Below are 20,283 nucleotides of genomic sequence, written 5' to 3' on the forward strand. Positions count from 1 at the left end.
AACCGCCTGTCCATGCCGCTCCTCGTTGCCCCCGTCACACGGAGCAAACACACAATAAAGCTTTTTCAAGGGGAAGAGGAAACCCCCACCCCAGCCCCCACCAGCCCCTCCCACGCACCACCCAAGAGAAGCGGCAGCGCCCACACGATGACCACAGACTGACTGCTCGTGAGCGCCGCCTGCACGGTGGGGCGACAGACAGTGAGACACGGCACAGCCGGCCTTCCAGAGAGCGCCCCCAGCAGAGCAGAGGCACGACCTTGAACTCTGCCCGTGGAGTGGGAGCCGGACACAAGCGCGCCCTCCGCAGGGTCCCGGTTGTGTAAGACCCGGGCACCACGGCTGGCCCGCAGCGACAAGCACACGCAGGGCGGGCTGGGCTGCGCGGGGCTGCACATGGACAGGTGCGCTGTCCCGGGGCGGCGCACAGACCCTCGAAGGAGAGCCCAGCACACCGGACACCCGGGAGGGACCCAGTTCACTGGGCGCAAGCTCTGCCTTCACGTGGCTGTTTTTCCAAAACCGCAGGGAGGGGAACCTGCAACGTTCGCAGCTCCCAGGCAAACAGACAACACACGCGTCACACCCGTGACCTTTAAAGGTCTGTGCTGGCGTCTCTGGCTGCTGTGGGCGCTCCCTGGCGCCCCTGCGCCTGTGCAGGTCGGCCACCGTGCTGCCACGGCCCAGGCGCCTGCTGCGGGGCGACCCCCCCCCCGCGGGGGTGCAGGAAGCACCTCGCTGGGCCCTTCCCAGGGGCCCAGAAGCAGGTGTGACGCGCCGTCGCCCCGGGCCCCGGCCCTCCGGTGGAGAGGACAGGTCGCCGGCCCAGGGCCCGAGCGGCCAGCGGACTGAGGCTGCGGGTGGGGCCTGCAGTTCACTCAGCCCAGGGGGTCCCGGCCGGCACGAACCTGCCCCGTCCTGGCAAAAGCAGCCCAAACCCACCTCTGCAGAACCAAGTCACGGTTTGCGCGGGCCCCCTGCCAACGTCTCTCGCAGGTTTTGGGGACACAGATGTCCGCACAAAGGCCTCATTATTGCAAGGGCACGGAGGGACGCCCAGAAGTTCGGAACTCGAAGTCCCACCGGCGGCCCGTGCCCGACAGGCGTGGCAGCCACTGGGCCGTGGCGAGCCACGGGGCGGAGGCAGGTGCGTCCTCACCGCGCGGGAGCCCCGGAGGCACGCAGCCTGGGCTCGCCGAGAAGCCAGCCCCCCGCCGGGGGTGGCGGGGGGCGGGGGGAGGGCAGGCTGACCTGCCGCCCGGAACGGAAGGCCCCTGAGAACTCGGGGGGCTCTCAGCCGAGACCCGGAGAGGAGCTCACGGAGCCCCTGCTGAGTGAGTGAGTGAAGACGACCCGGGCAAGCAGCCGCCGTGACGCCTGCTCGCAGGCACCGGGCGAGGTCGCGGAACCGCTCACGCCCCCCTGCCCCCAACGCCGGGAGAAGGGCCGGGAGAGCGCCGTTAAGGCACACGGAAACGCCGCGCAGTTTTCAGAAACAATGTGGGGAAGGGCAAGTCAACCAAGTTCAAGCACTGGTGTGCAGTGGGCACGGACAGGTCTCTCTGGAAGGCCGTGCGGTAGCACACGTCAAGACTAAAACTAAAAAAGGTGAACCCACTGACCCAGGGGTTCCCCGCACAGGAAGCGGCGTCAGAAAGTCAGGCACCTGTGCAAACTGTCACCGACAACAGCGTCACAGGGCTGTCTGCCACCGGAGCGAAGGGGACTTCCAAGGAACCTTCAACTGAGGCGCACCCGTCTCGGGCCTCGGGCCTCGTTTCTCGTTCGGCAGAGATGGCCCCGGCACACCTCTCCGTCACGTCAGCCAGCGGGGAGACCGCGGCACAGCCTGGGGGCTCCCCAGGGAGGGGCTGGGCGGCGCGCCCCAAAAAAGGCGCCAGTTCCGGCCCTCGGCTCCACGCTACAGACCGAACTGCCCAAGCGCATCCGCCGCCTGGGCCCCGTGGGACTGGGGGTGGGGAAGCTGCCCGTCCCGGCGGAGGACCCGCCCTCTGCTGTCAGCACCGGCCTGGCTCTGACCGGGTGTGCCGGCACCTGCCCCAGCCCCAGCCCCCGCGGGGCCGTGGTGAGCGCCGCTGCTGGTCCCCTCCTGGGATGGGGACGGGCCCCTTCCCTCCCGGGTGCCGTGGCGGCACTGTCCCCGGTCACACGCCAACGGCCCAGAAACACGTGAGCTTGAACAGCCCACAGAGTGCTCCAAAGGATGGCTGGGCTAGTTTTTAAGCTTATTTTTTAATCCTGAAGTTGAAAAAAAATTTAATCCATTCATTAACCCAATAATATCCAGAGTTAAGGCGGGTGAACATGTAGGAATAGGCACCAAAAAAAAAAAATTGAGAGAAAATTGCACAGAAACAACGTTCACGGTTCTGGCCCCGTGGGGCTTGCTTTCACGCTGCCCCTGCTTTGCATGTGTTCGAAATCTCCCGTAGTGACGACTTCTTCAAGGGCCGAAGTAAGGACACACACAGCTACAGCCCAGGCCAGCACCACTGCCTAAAGCGACTTGCTTTTCAGGCCCTCTCCCATGGCCGCAGAGGACAGACGGAAGGCCACTCGGAAGGGGCCTTGGGGGAGGCGGCAAGGCCTTGGCTCTCACGGGCCTCCTGGGCCCGGCAGCCCCTGCCCCAAATGGGGAAGGGGCAGGGTCTTCTTGGTCACTGCCCCTGCTGTCCGGAGCAGGGCTCCAGACGGCACCGTCCAGGGCCTGACACCATAGCTGCACAAGAGAAGGGGTCTTCTGGAAGGGACAGACCGCAGCCCTGGCTGGGGTGCTCAGTGGATGAGTGTGGGCCCGAGAACCAAAGGGTCGCTGGTTCAGTTCCCAGTCAGGGCACAGGCCTGGGTTGCGGGCCAGGTCCCCAGTGTGGGGCACGTGAGAGGCAACCACACGTGGGTGTTTCTCTCCCTCTCTCTCCTTCCCTTCCCCTCCCTCTAAAATAAATAAATAGAACCTCAAGTAAAATAAAATAAGAGGAACCAACGCCGCACAGACTGGGACCCAGAGAAGGGAAGTAGATAAACTCGGTGGCTATAATGGGCGTTTAAAAAAAACCCCAAGCCTGGTTATTTTTTGCTTCTTTGATCTGCTGAGCCTCTACTTCAAAACCTCTGCTTGAAAGCTCACGGCCCTCTAAGGGATCCGAACGGCCTGAAGCGAAACCACATTCCCCCGGCCCTCGGCGGCCGGCTGCAGCCGGAGAAGGGGACGGAGCACCCAGCCGGCCCCTCCTGCATGCGCCCCGGACTCGCGGCCTCCCACCTCCACTTCCCACGGGGGCACAGGAGACGAAGGCAACCATCCCTGGCCGGGCCGGCCGAGGCCGGGGCCACGCGCCCGCCGGGACCCCGGGGAGGGCGGTGCGAGGCTCCGGGGGCGGGTGTTCCACACCGGGGCTCCTCAGACTCAGGGCTCTGCAAACAACGTGTGCACGTGTTGCACAAGTGTGTGCACTCCTCCCTCCCTCCCTCCCTCCCTTCCTTCCTTCTGGGGCCTCAGCTGGGAGGGTCCTGGTTCACGAGGCACGGCTGGAGCAGGGCTCAGACAGGCCACATTTTAAAAGCCCCACCCAGGTGTGTCTGCAGGTGAGGCAGGCACGGGAACGGCCCCCGCGGCCCCAGCTGACCGGTCGTACGCTGACCACTGCTGCCGTGCGTCTGCCGGGGGCACCGACGGCTCCGGGGGCACCGACGGCTCCAGCCACACCGGGGACGCCGTGGACCTGCGACGTCCCTGGTTCTTTCACAAGTCTGCATGTGCGGCCCCGGCCTCTCGTCCACGTCTCGGGGCTTTCCACGGTTCAGCAGAGAGCACAGCGGCATTTCACGAGTTTAGAATGCTTCTTCTACAGCAAACGAAAATCCACTACCACAGGTCTGAAGATTTTTAAACAGAAGTGAAAAGGAATTCTACACAGATATGAAGTAAGCCTACTGACATGGTTCTTGAAATAAAAATCCACCCCGAACACCGGCGTTGGGTAGCCACCACCGTTTGTACTGGTTACCAGGAAGACTCTATTTTTCTCTGCGTCCCGCGCACGCACCTGTAAAAACTGAAACGGCCCCGCCCATCCCCTCTCCCTGCTGCCCCCCCCGCCGAGCCCGTCCACGGTTCAGTCTCGGTTTCGCTGTGGTGGGATTCTTGTACAGCTCACGGAGCGGCTGCTTCGCACGCACCGCCGTCAGCCGGTAAAACAGCGCACACGCACTTGTAAGACACAGGGCTCTGCGGACAACTTGCTCTTCCCTTGGCATCAAACGGCCGCCCTCCGCGCCTGCAGAGGCTGCCGCGCCCCTGCTCCACCAAGGGGCACCCGACTTCCCGCGGCGTGCACACGCAGCGAGGGACCGAACGCCTCTTTGTGGGGAGCACGGAGCGGTCTCCCAGTCCCCGCCCCCTGGCAAAGCTGCGGCTCCCGGCCCCGCTCACGGGCAGCAGTGCTACTGCTCTCACCTCGCTCACCGGCCCCCGAGAAGCTGCGGGGCGTGTCCCCGCTCGCGGGGGCAGTGTTAGTCAGAGTGCACACGCGCCCCTTTCCACATGCAGCAGAGCCACGGCGCACGCGGGTCCCCGCTCGCGGGAGGCGACCGCAGCGCACGTGGGTCGCCGCGCCCAGGTAGAGATGCTGCAGCGGGCAGCTCGGGACGCCCGCGCGCCCCGGCCTTCCGAGCCCGAGCGGACACGAGGCCGTGCTCTCGCCCGGCTGCGGGGCTGCGGGGCTGCGGGTGCGGCCAGTCCCCCGGGGCCTGTGTGCGGCCGCCCCGCCGTCCAGGCTGGAATCGGTGCCGCGTGACTCATCTTTCTTCAGAAATCCACTGACCTCAGGGTGACAGACACTCAAACTCACCCCGACTCCTGGAGCCTATGAAAATCCCTCTAAAAGTCACAAGTGACTGTACCAATTGATTTTAACTGTAAGGATGTGTTACTGTGGTGTTTTCAAAGGCAAAGGTTTAAATTCCTTATTAGAATGATATATACACCCATATTTATTTGTTGAAGAAAATGGGGCCCTGGCTGGCGTAGCTCAGTGGACTGAGCTCGGGCTGTGAACCAAAGTGTTGCAGGTTCGATTCCCAGTCAGGACACATGCCTGGGTTGCAGGCCACGGCCCCTAGCAACCGCACATTGATGTTTCTCTCTCTCTCTATCTCCTTCCCTTCTCTTCCCTCTCTAAAAATAAATAAATAAAATCTAAAAAAAAGAAAACGGGAGTTTACAGCAATGTCAGAGAAAAGAACAGTAATAGCCAAAAATTTAGTTTTGTATCCTCGAAATCTATTCAGGGTGAAAATGAAGCCAAATGAAGATTTAACACGAATTTGTGAACCAGAAATCGCACCCAGCCTCCTTTCTCCGCTGTGAGGTGCCCCTCCCGTGACGTGGGGACAGAGGCCGCTGTCTGGGGAAGTCATCACCGATGATACCCCGGCCAGAGTCCCCTCCGAGAACAGTGGCCTCCTTTCCCCGTGAAGCCCGCGGCTCAGGGACGCTCCGCCCCCTGACGCAAGGGTACCGCCCTTCACCGCCGGAGGAGGCTCAGGACCGCTGCTAGGCAGGCAGGGAGCCCCTGCACCTGCGGCCTAAGGACAGAACGAGGCGCTCAGCGCGGGTCAACGGCATGGGCCACAGAGGCACCCACGGACGCTGGGTCACGTGCTGCGGCCCCGCCTCCGTGGGAGGAGCGCTCTTCTCGCCGCAGAACCGCGCAAGGACAGGAGGACAAGCCGGGCCACGCTGCAGCCCCGGTGCCCACGGGGGACACGCCCTCCAGGAGGAAGCGTCGCCCCGGGGGCTCACCGCCCACCCTGGGAGGGAGGGGCGTCTGGGGCGTGGAAGCAGCGTTGTGGGCGCGCAGATCGCAGCCCGGAGGGGCCGAGTGCTCCTCCCGGACCCCGCGGGCCTGGGCTGTGACGCGCCCACGGGGAACCGAGGCCGCAGAGGGAATCCAAGCTGCAGTCAGCCGACCCAGAGACGGGGAAACTACCGTGGGTTGATCGGGCGGTGGCTACAACGCAACGGCGGCATTCTCGGCCACGGAAGAGGACGGCAGGACAGCCAGTGTCGGAGTGACACGGGGGGCAGGACTCGAGCAGCCACTGCCCACCCTGCAGGTGTGACGGGACCACGAGCCCGGAGCCGCAGGCGGCGTCCAGAAGGTGGGGACGGCAAGGGCACGGACTGCCCCCCGGAGCCCAAGGAACCGCCCGCAACACCGCCATCTCGCGGTGAGACCCACTCCAGACACGTGGTGCCCGGGGAATAAAGGAATAAACTGTGTCCTTTTAGGCCACTCTGTCTGTGGTGACCTGCTGCAGCTGCAGCAGCCACGAGAAACCAGCCCAGCGGACGGCCAGGAAAGCTCTCCAGTCAGAGCAGCGTTCTGTCGGAGGTCCAGCTGCCTTCCTGGCTTTTGTGATCACACATGCAGTCAACCACCACCTTCAAATTCCCTTGAAGACACGTGCATCCGCCAAACCCCTCAGTCCTCCAGACACAAACGGCGGACCCCACCGCAGAGCACCCTGCTGGGGGCCGCAGGAGCCCCGCCCAACGCGTTTCTTCACCACGCTCCCCTTCCAGGAACAGAACCGCCCTCCCCTTCTTCCAGTGCGCCTTTTGAAGACTCGCACCGAAATCTCCGAGTGCACGGAGAGTGTCCCCCGTCACCCACCCGGTCGGTCCACACCGAGGAACCTCCCAGCCAACTGGTCGTGACCGCAAACAGAGCAGCAAAACCAGGCCCCCAACAAGCCCCCGATGACAGGGAACTGAAATCGGGCGCCACACCTGGGAGGCAAGAGGCCCACCTTCCAACTCCAAGGGCGACTCACCAGTCACGGCGGAAGCGAGCGATTTCGGTGACCTTCACTCCCACACACAACCAGGCGGAGGCCGGGGTCAGGGTCACTCGGGCACGAACTCAGCCCGCAGCGGGGACCCGCTGGGGCACCTCTGCCAGCCGGAGGCCAGACCCCTGCCTCCGGGCGCTTCCCGCTCCACCCGCGGGGGGGCCTCCGTGGGCGGGGAACACCCGGGGGGGGGGGCTGGGGCGGCGAGCGCCAGGTGGGGGCCGGGCACCCAGCAGGGATGGGGGCAAGTGCAGGCAGGGCACCCCGGCTGCGGCTGCAGCATTAACTGGGTGACCTGGTGAGGAGCGGGGGGTAGGCACCTGGGCAGAGGCTGGGGAGCGAGGGTCAGCCGTGAGGAATCGAGGTGACAGCACTCGAAGCGAACAGCTAGAGGGGCCTTGTCGGGGGGGGGGGCGTGAGCCTGGGGGGCCAGCACGGGGCGGGGGGCCAGCAGCCCCTCCTGTGCACCAAGGATCTACCGCAGCGGGGGGGTTCTCTCTGGAGTGAGACCACCGTCTCGGGTGGCGTCCCTGGCTCTACAGGGACACTGTGAATGCAAAAACAGTCTTTCCGTCCCACCCCCAGGGGCTCTCCAGGGTTTCACTTCCTCCAGGCTCGCCCCCGGACACAGAGGGGAGCCAGCGGGAGCCTCGGCCTGGGTGGCTGCACAGGCCGAGGGGCCGCCCCCGTCCTCCACAGCAATGGCAGGTGTTGCCCCCCAGGGCGGCCTCACGTGAAGCAGGAGGCGTGTGCCAGGCCCCCGGGCCGCAGTCCCCTGCAGTGTCCCCTGCAGTGCTTCCGCAGCCGGGCTGGCCGCGGCCGGGTGACCGGAGGCCGGCGTGTGGCACTCCCCCCGACAGGGCCCGGGCCCCGCCCCACCGAGGCACAGTCACCCCCACGGGGCCCTGAGCAGCGGGGCTCACCTGGCTGAGCACGTCCTGCGAGGTGAAAGGTCGCCAGTCGGAGCCCCGGTCGGGGCCCAGGCCTGGCTCACACAGGCCGGGTCCGGAGTCGGGGCGCGTGCGACCGACGGACGTCTCCCACACATCGATCTTTCCCTCCCTCCCTCCCCCCTCCATCTCTCTAAAAAACAAATCAGATCTTTACAAATAGAATGAAAGCACACAGTGCAATGTTCTGACTTAAAAAAAAAAAAAGCCGCCTCTCCTGCAAACAGACAAGGCCACGGCCACAGCCTGGGGTGGGAAGACCCCCGAACACACTCTGACCCCCCGAAGAAACCCCTTTCTGCTCCCCCCACCCTGCTCCCCCGCACTGCACCCCCTCACCCAGCTTCCTCCTGCACAGGCCCTTCCCGGCTCACCTCCCGGGGTGGGAAGGTCGCCCCGGTGGCTGAGGGGCAGCTGCAGTGCAGGGTGTGAGAGGCAGGGCCACGGGCGCGCCCCTGCGCCCGGCCACCCAGACAGCTCGGACAGCCCGCGCCAATCCCGGCTGCCCCAGCACCACCCGCGTCCCGCCTCCGCAGCCGTCAGGGCCAGGCCGCGTGACTCCGGGGCCTCAGCCGCTGCCCCAGTTCTCCCGGTCGGTGGGGCAGCCCGCTGGCCAGGGGCAGGGAACCGGCTCCGCGGCAGAAGCCTGCTCGGCCCTCCAGTCTCGACCCCGAGACCCACAGCGGGCTCTTCCAGTCCGTCTGTTCACGGCCTGCAGCCGGGGTCTGGACCAGAAAACCGCCCTACTGAGCGCCGCTGAGTGAGACGCGGGCTCCGGGGCGGGCAGAGCGGGCGGGACGGCCCGCTGCCGCCCTGCGCGGACCCGCCAGGCCCCCTTCCGTGAACACCAGTCTCGGGGTCCACGGCCCCTCACCCGGAGACCGTGGAGGACGTCAGCCTGAGGCCACCGCGGCGACCCCAGGGAGGGGGCGTTTCCCCGCAGCGGCCGGCCCGCACGCTCCTGCCCTCTGGCCTCGGTAGGCCGTCTGCGCAGAAATGTGTTTCACTCGAAAAACGCTGCACCCTGGGGTCCTCCCGCCCCCTCCACCCCCTCGGAGCTGTCGGGAAGTTCTCCCAGGTGTCAGCAGCCGCTGCACCGGGGGCTTCTTGAAAGGCGGCCTGGGTTTCAAGGCTCTCCGAAGCCCGGCCTCTAGCCAACGCCCTGCCGCCACGGAGGGCTGGAGAGAGAGACACACGTCTGCGAGGCGGGAAGCGGTGCCGACAGCACGGAGGAGAAAGAAACCGAGCGTGCTTTCGAGCCTGGGTAAGTGGGGCAATGCGCAAACGGTGGCAGGGCTGGAAGGGAGGGAGAGTCACAGGGACGCCGGGAGGAGCCTGGGGCGGAGAGCGAGGGCGGCCCGCATGCAGCTCCCAGGCCGGCTGGCCCTCACCCACCCCCTGGCCCGGACGTATCTCCTTCCCACGTTCTCCTCACCGGCACCCGCCCCCGCCCCGCCCAGCCCCAGCCCGCCTGCCAGCCCCCCTCTGCCCTGCCCAGCCGGCTCCACGCAACTCTCGGCAGGCCCGGCCCTCCGACCCCCCGGGTCTCCTTGCGCAGCCCGCCGCCTTCTGGACCCAGAGCACCCGTGACGCGGGGCTGCTGGTGTGCGGGGTGGGGGGGGTGCCCACCCGACGTCCGCTCACAAACTGCTCGCGGAAACCGAACCTGCCACGGCACCGCGGCGGAGCAGCGATCGGCGCGCCCAACCGACCCCGGCGCTCACACCGACATCGACAACCAGGGTGTCACTGCGACGATGACGGCCCGCTTCCGGAGAGAAACCTTCACGAGGACAAAACGTGACAAGCACAGGACTCTCGTGAGGAAGGCAGCGTCCTGAGCCCTTGCTCGAGGGGTCCGGCCGCACGCAGCGGCCGGCAGCCCCGCCCCCACGGCCCGACGGAGGGGCCCGTGGGACAGCACCCTGCGTGCGCGAGCAGGTGCGGCAGCACCCCCACGGCCGCCAGCCTGCGCTCGCTGCCCTGGCCGACGCTCAGGGAAACAGCATCACGGCAGTTTCGGGGGGTGTGGACTCACTTCTCGAGCGTCTGTCTCTGAACGATTTTCCACCGCCTCCAGCCTCGGTTACTGCGGACGAAGCCCAGCAACGGTAACCGGAGAGGCCGCCACCGGAGGGCGTGAGGCAATGGGGCGGCGGACGGCTGGGGAGCCCTCTCGGGAGCCGGTGTCCAGGCCTCTGGCCTGGGGGCAGGAGGGGCTGGGGGCCCTCAGAGCGGGGACTGAGCTGGCCACCGGCCCTCCTCCCGCCGCCCCGCCGAGGGCCTCACCTGTCCCCTCCCTCCCCCTTCGCCAAGCAGCCTCCGTGTCTGTCTGCTGTCATCCTGGGCCCAGAAGGCACGGCCCCTGGTGACGGAACCGCCTGGCCTGGGATGCACAGCACACACGAGGAAAAACCTCTTTGGCGAGACCGCCCTGAGCCACACCCGGGACGCTGAGAAAGGAGCAGGCACGGGCCTTCAGACCCGGCGGACCCCCAGCCACCTCACTGACCCGCGCAGCCCAGGGCGGTCAGAGCCGCGGACTCACGGCCCCTCCTCCAGAGAGAACGCCCCGCGTGCGTCCGGCCAGAGGCCAGCAGGCTGGTGGGGAGGGCTGCGGTCTCCACAACGAAAACCGAAGGAAGGCGACTAAGGGACCACGGGGCTGGCCAAAAAGTCCGTTGCGTTTTTCCGCACGATGGCTCTCGCAGCTCTTAGCTGTCTCTAGCTTCATCCGAAACAGTTTTGTTAGAGGGTATTGTGACAGTTGTCTCACCAGTGTGCATTTTTTAAAAACTTACCAAAACCGGTGAACTTTTGTGTAGTCGTTTTAAAAAAAGATTTTATTTATTTATTTTTAGAGAGAGGGGAAGGGAGGGAGAGAGAGAGGGGAAGGGAGGGAGAAAGAGAGGGAAAGAAACATTCATGTGTGGTCGCCTCTCACGTCACCCTCCACTGGGGACCTGGCCCTCAACCCACGCATGTGCCCTGACTGGGCATCGAACCGGCGACCCTTTGGCTCACAGCCCACACTCAATCCACTGAGCCGCACCAGCCGGGGCTTGTGTAGCCATTTTAATATCGAAGATGGAAGAAAATATACAACATTTTGGCATATTGTGCCTTCTTCTTTCAAGAAAAGTAAAAATGCAACTGAAATGCAGAAGATCTGTGCAGCGTACGGAGAAGGTGCTGGGACCGACAGAACGTGTCAGAAGTGGTCTGGGAAGTTTCTTGGTGCTGCTGACACCTTGGCCAAACCAGTCTCTGCCGTGGGGCTGTCCTAGGCGCTGGAAGGTGGTTAGCCGCACCCCGGCTTCCCCACACTAGAAGCCAATAGCGGGAGACATTCAGAATAACCACATCAACGAAGTTACTGGTGAAAATGAAAAATGCGTCTTTTATCTGACGCAAAAAAAAAAAAAAAACAAACGGACTTTCTGGCCAACCCAAGACAATTGGTCAAAATCTGACCAAACCCCAGTCGGGACAAACATACACGTTTTCCCCGTGCTTAAACGAGGAGGGAGAAGAACGGCCACCCCTGGGGCTGGCAGAGGCCACAGGAAGAGCGCAGCGCAGGGAAGTGGAACAGCGAGCCGTGCCCCCGCAGGAGCGGCCGGGCCACGGCGCACAGACGCGCAGAGGAACTCCTCCGGCCGGGCGACGACCCGGCAGGTGCGACGCGGTGCCGTGTCGTGACGTTCGACTGTTCTCGCTGTTGCTGTTGTTGTTGCTGTTGAAGCTCTCGCAGGCCAGTCCTCGCCGGTGACGCGTCCGCGGTGACAGCGGCACTGCGCCCCCGCGCATCGCTGAGCACAGGGTGACAGGCACGGCCCCCTGGAAAGCACTCGGGCACCCGGCGCCGAGGATTCTTCGAATGCCGGTGCCCTCTCACGGGTCAGTGTCGCCCCTGGAAACCCACCTCGCGGGCCGCGGACTGTGTAATCACGGAGATCTCACGTTCCAGACTGCCTGGGAAAGCTCTGACTTCACAGAACTGTGTTCTTTTCTTTTTTTCCATTTCTTTTTGGTGCTTGCTTCCGTATTTTTTTAAGATTTTATTTATTTATTTTTTTAGAGAGGGAGAAAGAGAGACATCAATGTGCAGTTGCTGGGGGCCGTGGCCTGCAACCCAGGCATGTGCCCTGACTGGGAACCGAACCTGCGATGCTTTGGTTCGCAGCCCACGCTCAATCCACTGAGCTACGCCAGCCAGGGCCGAATTGTGTTCTTTTCGATAAAGACAGATCACTGCGTGTACCCTTAAATCAGAGAACAATGAAAGTCATCGACACCAGAGGAAAACAAGGAAAACGAGGTTGGCCTCAGGTCAGACACGTGCACAAAGTGTTCTTGCTGGATTTGGGACGGAGGGAGGGGCGAAGGGGAACAGGCAAGCCCACGGGATGGACTGGGCGTGAACTTCTGCCACGGGAGCCCGGCTCCGGGTCTGGCCCCCCCGGCAGCGCCGGGCGGCTGCCACGGGTCCTGCCCGGGAGGGACAGACAGGAGCCCGCAGCCTCCCCGGGCGCCAGGGCCCTCTCCCGGCAGCCCGGCCCCACGGGAGACGTGTGCCCTGCCAGGGTCTCATCTCCACTCCCTCACGCGGGAGCGAGAGCTCTCTTTTTTAATCCTCACCCGAGAGAATGTGCTCAGAGACAGGAAGGGGGGAAAGAGAGAGAGCGAGGGAGGGATGGAGACAGAGAGAGAGAGAGAGAGAGAAACACGATCGTTTGCCTCCTGTGTAAGCCCCGACCGGGGATTGAACCTGCAATCCAGGTACATGCCCTGACTGGGGATCGAACCCGAAACCTTTTGGTGTATGGGCCGGGATGACGCTCCAACCCACTGAACCACCCGCCCAGGGCTGGAAATGAGTCTCTTAAAGGGCAATCCTCCCTCATGATGCAGAGAAGAGTCTAGTAAAAAGCTAATAAAAAGCCAGAGGAGGCTGGCGTGTTCAGGAGGCAGAAGCCGCCAACAGCTCTGCGACTGCCACTGAAGAACTGTGCTCAGAGTCGGGGCCGTGCTGTCATCGCCGTGACACCCGGCCGCCACCACGACCACCTACGATGTCACTCTGGCACGGCCCTGCCCATCGCCACCTCGTGCCAGTGCTCAGGGACAGGCGACCTCGGGCGCGGCAACCCCTGGGGTCTGAGACCTGTGAGAACCGGCGAAAGCGGAGGGCGCCAGGCCACCGGCACACTGCAGGTTAAAAATCTCTGCTCAAGTTCAGAGTCAGCAAGAGGAACTGAGTCACGGGGCCTCGCCACGGGCAGGGCACCCGATGGAGGCCTCTTCCTTCCGTGCGTGAGGTCCAGGAAGCACAGCAACCCGACGAGGAGGCACCGTGACCCTGAAACCCCCAGCTCTTTCCCGGTGTTCAGAGGGTGGGGGGATAAAGACCAATCAGCCACGGGCAACGTGAACGTCTCCCTTAAAATGCCAACGGAGCTTTTAGAAAATCACTAATCCCACGTTTTCAAAGAAAATCACGTTTTAAAATGACTGACCCCCACCCCTGCACATCTTCAGGCTAGAGCGAGTCCCCCTAGGTGTGTGGTGGGACCCCGTCACCTGCCCGGGGTGCCCCTGAAGGAAGGACCGGCTGTTCCGGGGCGTCCTCAGCAGGAAGGGCTCCAAGCCCGGGGTGGCCGGGTCCCCAGCGGCGCCGGGGAGACCTGGCACCAGGGAGACGAGCCCAGCCCTCCACCTGCTGCGGAGGTTTTCCTTGGACGGGACCCTCTGAGATGCGCTCCCGTTAGAATATTAAAAAAAATGGGTCACGTTCTGTGTGAGTTTGACACCGAGTGGCAGCCAGGAGATCAGAGCCCCGGTCCCTGGACCACATGGCACACCGGAGGCTGTGTCCTCGGCTGACCCCCGGACCACGGGGCCCTGCAGGAGCCGGGGGCAGGGCGTGCCAGGGGCTTTCTGAGTCTGTAGCAGACGCTTCCTTGTGACACGGGGGATCTGAGTAGCTGCCGTGTCGCTCAAAGCGACTTCCCTGTAAAACCTCCGAGGGAAACAGACAGTTCTGGAAACTGAGGCCTACTTTAAAGAACTCAGAGCCTCATTCTCCGTACGATCATCTTAAAACTTTGAGGTACTTTTTGTGTGATGAGCCCTGTGGGTGGGGAGTCCTCTTTCAACCTTTCCGGTCCCTTCGAAATGCCAAGAAGATGATTTTAGAAAGAGAAAAAGAAACTTTGCCCCTGTCTTTACCGGTGCTCAGCAGAGTAACAGCCCCCAAAGGTGACCGCGCCCTACACCAGGATCCGCCAGTCTGTCACCCCATGTGTCCCAAGGGCTCCCACCGCGGCAGCATGGGGGCGGCGGACCCTGAGGCCAGATCGCCCGGGCGGGCCTGGCGCAACCCCAGTGAGAAGGGAGAGGTCAGGGAGAAATGACACAACGCTCCTCCTCGCTGGCTCTGAGGGCGGAAGGAGGCCACCAGCCAAGGGGCGCCTGCGGCCTCTCGGCGCTGCACAAGGCACGGAAACGGATGTCCCCTGGAAGCTCCGGAGGGGCTCCCCGCCCCACCAACCCCTTGACCGTGGCCCAGGGAGACGAATGTGGGCTTGACCTCCACGCTGCAAAACAATGAACGCATGCTGCCTCGAGCCCCCGCGTTCGTGCTGGTTGGTGACAGCCGCCACAGGAAACGCACACACCCTGCTCCCAGCGACCCCCTCCTCAGCACACTCATGTGGTGCCTGGTGGTGGCAGAGCCCTTGCTGCACTGAAAGCGACCAAACCAACCGCTTCCTGCCCGGGCAGGCGCGGAAGAACACTGGGAGGGGGCAAGAGGGAAGCCTGGCGGCGGGGCCCTGGGTCTGAGCGGGGTTACAGGGCAGGAGAAGGTCGAGAGAACAGCGGACGAGAACGGAGGAAAAGCTGCACAAGGCTTTTCACAGGCAGGATGAGCGGGGAGGGGAAGGAATCCTTCCAAACCAGCCCGAGGGTTTTGGGTTGTTTGGGTTTTTTTTTTTTTTCGATCACAAAGGACAGCAAGCACACACGGCTTCCACTTGGAAGGTAACTAGGGGACATCTGATGGGCGCCCAGCCCGAACGCACGCTGGACCTCAGGCCGTGCCTCGGTCTGGCGAGCCGCGTCGCAGCCCCCTGTCTGTGGCTCAGCGTCAAGTTGCAGGTGATAAACCCTCCTCTTCACCCGTCAACAGCTTCCCGGCGCCTGCCTGGCACAGGAGCAGGACACCTGCGCTAACCGGTCGCAGCCAGTGAGCCAGGACCTGCTTCCACGCTGCCGCCACAGAAACGTTTCAAATCCTGCTGTGTGTGTCTGTTCTCTGCTACCAAACCGCAAAAGTTCACCCCTTGTTCTGTGTGCCTTTCTTTCTGAAACGCCTCGTGAATAAAATGTAAAAACTAACTAGAGCATTCCAAATAACCTTTTGAAACGCCTAGCATTTCAAGCCATTGGAGGGAGGGAACCCCTCCCTGCTGACCAGCAGATTTTGGGGTACGGTTAGCGGGAGGAAAGCTGAAAACTCTCCGTTCTCAAGTTTTCGCTGTCCGTGCGCACCGACGAGAACGCAAACTTGGGTCCCCGTCCCCGCACCGCCAGGCAGCCCCGCAGGCGTCCCTGGACCAGCAGCCGCGGGGCCGCCTAACGAGGTCAGCAATAATTAACCCCAACCTCGCGGGCGACCAGCGGCCGGAGTCCCGGCCCTCCACAGCACCCTCCTGCCTGCCAACTCGGCCGCAGAAACGTCCCGGGGGGGGTCTGTCCACTCCGGGGTGGTTCGCTGTTTTCTCCTTTTCGTTTCAGACAAAGACATGGACCGGGGCACACAACTTGCGAATACCAAGAAGGGCCGGAAACTACGGAGAGCGCGCACGGGGGCGCAGGGGAGCCTCACCGCTCGCCGAGGCACCGCCAGGCCTGCGCTGGGTGACAGCGGCCGGTGACCCAGACACTACGACCCCGGCGACTCCGGCCCCGCGACCTCCGGCCGCCTCCCCGGAGACCCGGGCGCCCCTCGGCCTCCCGGCCCCCGGCAGCTCCTCGCCCGGTCCAGCCCCCAGACTCCCGTCCCTCACTACCTTCCCCGGGGAAACGCGAGCTGCCCGAGGCGCCGCCGGGCCGGGGAAGGAAGGGAGTGAGGGAGGGGGCGTCCGCCCGGCGGGCCGCGGGCAGTACTGACCGTAGCTGTCGTCCTCTTCCATAGCGCCGGTGCCGGTGCCGGGCTCCGCGTCGGGATCTCCGCTTGCCCCTCGCGTCCTGCCGCTCCTGGCCTCGCTCGCCTCAGCCGAGCTCCGAGCTTCGGGCCCCGCCCCCGGCCCCCCGCCACCCGCTGGGCGCCCCGCCCGCCGCCGCCCGCGCCCGCACCCCCGGCACGCGGCCGCCTCCCGGCCCGAGCCTGCGCACGCGCGCCCAGGCCCCGCCCCCGAGCCTACGGCCCCGCCCCGTAGCCCCCGCGCGCACTCCCCTCATCCCCGCCCTCCGGACCCCCGGCACGCGACAGCCCCCTGGCACGCGCCTGCGCACGCGCGCCCCTAGGCCCCGCCCCTGGACCCGGAGCCCCGCCCTGCCACCGTGCGGCCCCAACAGGTTTCGGGTTTCGCGTTTCGCAATGGCCTCGCAGGGCCTCGCAGGGCCTCGCAGGATCTCGGCGTGACGCACCAATCCAGGCCCGCAGCCCGCAGCCCGGCTGCACACAAGGGCCCGAGGTCGTGTGCGGCCACCGAAGGACAGGGTGGTCCTCCCTGACGTCAAGCGCGCCAGCCAGGCCGGTCCCAGCTCGCCCAGGGAGGGCCGGGTCTCGGCCGGAGGCCCCAAGAGCACTTGGATTCCTTTATCTGCGGCCTGAGCCTTAACACAAGGACTCTTGTCACCAGTCCACTGCCTCCAAACTTCCTGCTATTGTCTGCATTTTCCTATCTCCCAGCGCTTCAGGGTTGCAGTGACCCCGACCCACGCACCTCTGCGGTGCTCACGTTTCTGGACTGTGTCTAGCTGTGTGTTCCATTCGCCTGCGCTGCGCTGCTGGAGTTGGGCCCGGCCCGAGCCCTGGCAATGTCACAGGGCCTCTCCGGTGTCGCAGGGCTCTCCATCGGGGGGAGGTGAGACGCAGGCGCTCAGAAAGCCGTTTCTTCCCGGACCAACCCTAAAAGGAGCCTCGGGGGGCTTGTTCAAGACCACAAAGGAACGTCCTTGCCCCCCCACCCCCCCGTGGAGAAAATAAAGGAGCACGGCATCGCTGGGCTCTCCTTCCAGACCCACTCTGCTGTGCCTCGTGACCTGGGCCGCCACCCCTCAGCCCCCTGAGCCTGTTTCCCACCCACAAGACGCAGCCTCTGCCCACAACAAACTCCCGGCTTCCCCCCCAGAATGGATCTCCAGAAGGACAGGTGGGCGGTCGCCTTCCACAGGACTTCTACACAGCGGATACTGTTTCTGTTAGAGGAGCTGGGTCCCAACATCTCAGCCTCAGGGACCCTCACCTTGTGTTTTAAATCCTCACCCGAGGATGCGTATATTGGTTTGAGAGAGAGAGAGAAAGAGAGGGAGGGAGAGAAACATCCATCGGCTGCCTCCCATATGTGCCTGGACCCGCAGCCTAGGCGTGTGCCCTGACCGGGAGTCAAACCCGGAGCCTCTGGGTTGCTTTATTTCTGCAGCCTGAACCTCGGCATGACAACGGTTGCCACCAGTCCTCTGCCTTCATGCTTTGCAGTATTGCGTTTTCCTCATCTCACCGAGTTCCAGCAAACTGAGCCGCTCAGTCAGGGCAAGGAACCCCGGTCTTGACGTCTGCGGGGGGTGCAGCTCCGGCTCGCCCGTCCAGAGGCTAAGAAGGCGGCCCACTCCCAGACAGCCCCCTCCCAAACGCAGGAACCAACTCGCTGCAAAGTCTGGGATGGTGTCTATTTTTCTTGGGCACACTCCCCCACCCCGACCCCATGCCGCTTCCAAGTAATTCCAGAAATTAGACCCTTCCCTAGAGAGAGGTCACCCTTCTCCTGAAAAAGGTTGATTCTGGCGGATGCATGGGTTTCATCTTCGCTCGTTTCGCCAGACTGTCTAGTTTTACAGGCGACGTGGGAGCAGGGAGCCGCGACGTCGTGGCCCCACGTCCTCGCGTTTGGTGCTGGGTGCTCAGGGATCCCGCCGCATTTCTTTCCTGCCAGCCTGGGCCGGGGTGCCCTCGGAACAGCCCCCCGTTTTGCCTGGTGAGCCTCTCTTCATGGCAGTGGAGCAGAGACGCCCCAAAGTTTGCCGTGGGTGCTCTTGACCGCCCTCCGTCTCGGCGTCCTCAGAAAGTTCCCGGCCCTTCCCCGGCCGGCTTCCTTCCTGTAACAGCGGGCAGGTGTCTCTCTGGCCACTGGAACTCTGGCTCCGTGACCAAAACTCAGGAAAGAAAGGTAACGTGTTAACTGTCGCCCTCGTCCCTTTCAACGTCCTCTCGGAACTGCCCACCCCGTAGACTGGGGCAGGGAGGGATCCTCGGGGAGCTGGCACTTGACGGTTCGCACATTCTCTGAGTAGCGTCATTTCATCTGCAACGGTGTCTTCAGCCCACAGGCCTGGCTCTCCAGGGGCTGCGGACACCGAGCAGCATCAGAGGAGGAGGAGGGAGAAGAAATACAACGGAGCCCAGGGTCCATGGCACAGAACAAGGGGGATGTTTGTGTCGGCGGTGGACGGAGCTGGAGGCGCTAGCGAGGGTCTGGAACTGAACTGCAACCGCCGCTTCTGCCCCAGGCCCCTCCCCTCCACTGTGTCGCTGCTGTCCCCCAGCAAACCCTGGAGACGGGCCAGGGCTCCCCGAGGGCCTCCCTGTGGTCTGCTGTTCCGTGCGGTCGGTCCACCTGACACCTGTTTTTGTAAAGTCGGTGCCTCCCTTCCGCCGTCCCTGCCTTACATAATCTCAAACACCAGCGTCACGGAGGAAGTCTTTGAAGCAGAGGTAACCGAATGCGCACGCTCTTCCGGTGCCGGTTACACGGCGGCGTCTCCAGCTTCTTCAGAGACCGCCTCGGCCCCACCCGGAGCACTCACAGACTCACAGGCTAGAGAAAGGTGTGCGGGGGGGAGGGGGGGGGCCAAAGCCTGTGTGGTTCTCTCCATAAAACAAAAGACACATTTTTCATTTTCACCAATAACTTATTGGTTTAGACATTTTGAGTGTCGGCTGCCTCCTGCGTGGTGTGATGTTGATTGTTCTCAACTCATGTCTCGATCTGATCGCTGTCACCTTCAGCGGGTGTGCCCGACCTCGGAGTATCGTCCAGCGAGAAACCTCCAGCACGGAACCCCGCACGCCGCTTCCGACACGGCCGGTCGGCCGCAGCTGCGTCTCCACACGCTGCACAAGTCTCGTATTTCTTTTTCATGTCGCAGTGTGTCTTTACCTTTCTTGAAATAATAAAGCATAATACGCTGGAAATGTTGCATGTTTTCTTCCATCTTCAATATTAAAATGCGTACACACAAATTCACCGATGTTGATAAGCTTTGTTTGTAAATGCACGCTGATATGACAGCTGTCACATATAATCTAACGAAATTGTTTCAAATAAAGTTAAAGTCAACTAAGTGCTACTATAGTTATCATATGGAAAAAAAAACAAATGAACTTTTTGGCCAACCCAATATTTACCAAAATGAGAAGGTTCCCCAGCCATATTCAGTGAAAAAAAGTCAAGGACAGAATGGTGGTGTGTAATATATTTCCGTTTGTAATAAAAATTCCCGTACGTGTCATATATCCATTTGCGGATGGAAAAGGAAAAGGGCATCTATGGGAAACAACCTCAAAGGGTGATCTGGTCGAAAATTCCTACCTGGGCAGGTCGTGGCGGGTGGTCACGCCCGGGCCCGTAACTTCTTCACGGAGAGGTTTTCACAAAGCCCCGCCCATTCTGGGCTAACACACCTTTGACTTGCCAGAGGTAATACCCCCCGCCCCCCGCTCAGGGACTAATACCCCTTTAAGAGCGCACCTCATCGGAACGGTCCTGCAGTCCCATCCCCACTGCTTTCTCCCACCTCCTTGGAATGGAAGTAAAATTCCTTCCTTCCTTCCTTCCTTCCTTCCTTCCTTCCTTCCTTCCTTCCTTCCTTCCAAATGCATAAAAGAAGCTGCAAAACTTATTCTGGGAAGCATTTGAAATCTTACAAAACTTCTCTCCAGGTTTGGGCATTCTTACGTCGACACATTCATAGTGGTATCTCCAGCCATTCAACAAGTATTGGTTGGGGGGTGCCAGGCACTGTGGCAGGTGCCGGGGACACAGCACCAAAGGGTGCAGCAGGGAAAGCCCCACGTTCCAGTGCCTTGCACCCACGGACTGTCCCCAGCAGGTTCAGGAGGGACTCGTCCCCACACTGCCTCACCTGGAAGGCGAGCTGTTGCCAGGGAAACAGGGTGGGAGAGACTTCATCACATAACCCTCCACGCGGTTAGGGGTTGAATTGTGTC

The 20,283-nt window shown here is 62.9% G+C and overlaps 1 protein-coding gene and 1 long non-coding RNA gene across 2 annotated transcripts in view; one reads left to right on the forward strand and one right to left on the reverse strand.

The window, feature by feature from the left end:
• Positions 1-16,146, reverse strand: part of CYTH1 (cytohesin 1) — a 52,723-nt gene extending 36,577 nt beyond the window's left edge. The window contains exon 1 of the mRNA XM_045835925.1: positions 16,003-16,146. Within this exon, the coding sequence (XP_045691881.1) occupies positions 16,003-16,024 (22 nt within the window). The 5' untranslated portion in view covers positions 16,025-16,146. The remainder of the gene's footprint in view (positions 1-16,002) is intronic.
• A 298-nt stretch (positions 16,147-16,444) lies between these two features.
• On the forward strand, positions 16,445-19,237 carry LOC123816758. The gene is made up of 3 exons (XR_006785343.1): positions 16,445-18,223; positions 18,377-18,881; positions 18,978-19,237. It is a non-coding gene; the product is annotated as an uncharacterized LOC123816758 (long non-coding RNA).
• Positions 19,238-20,283: the final 1,046 nt, after the last annotated feature.

Source organism: Phyllostomus hastatus, unplaced genomic scaffold (assembly GCF_019186645.2).
Source record: "Phyllostomus hastatus isolate PE091 unplaced genomic scaffold, TTU_PhHast_1.1 phas_contig_210, whole genome shotgun sequence".
Classification (NCBI taxonomy): domain Eukaryota; kingdom Metazoa; phylum Chordata; class Mammalia; order Chiroptera; family Phyllostomidae; genus Phyllostomus; species Phyllostomus hastatus.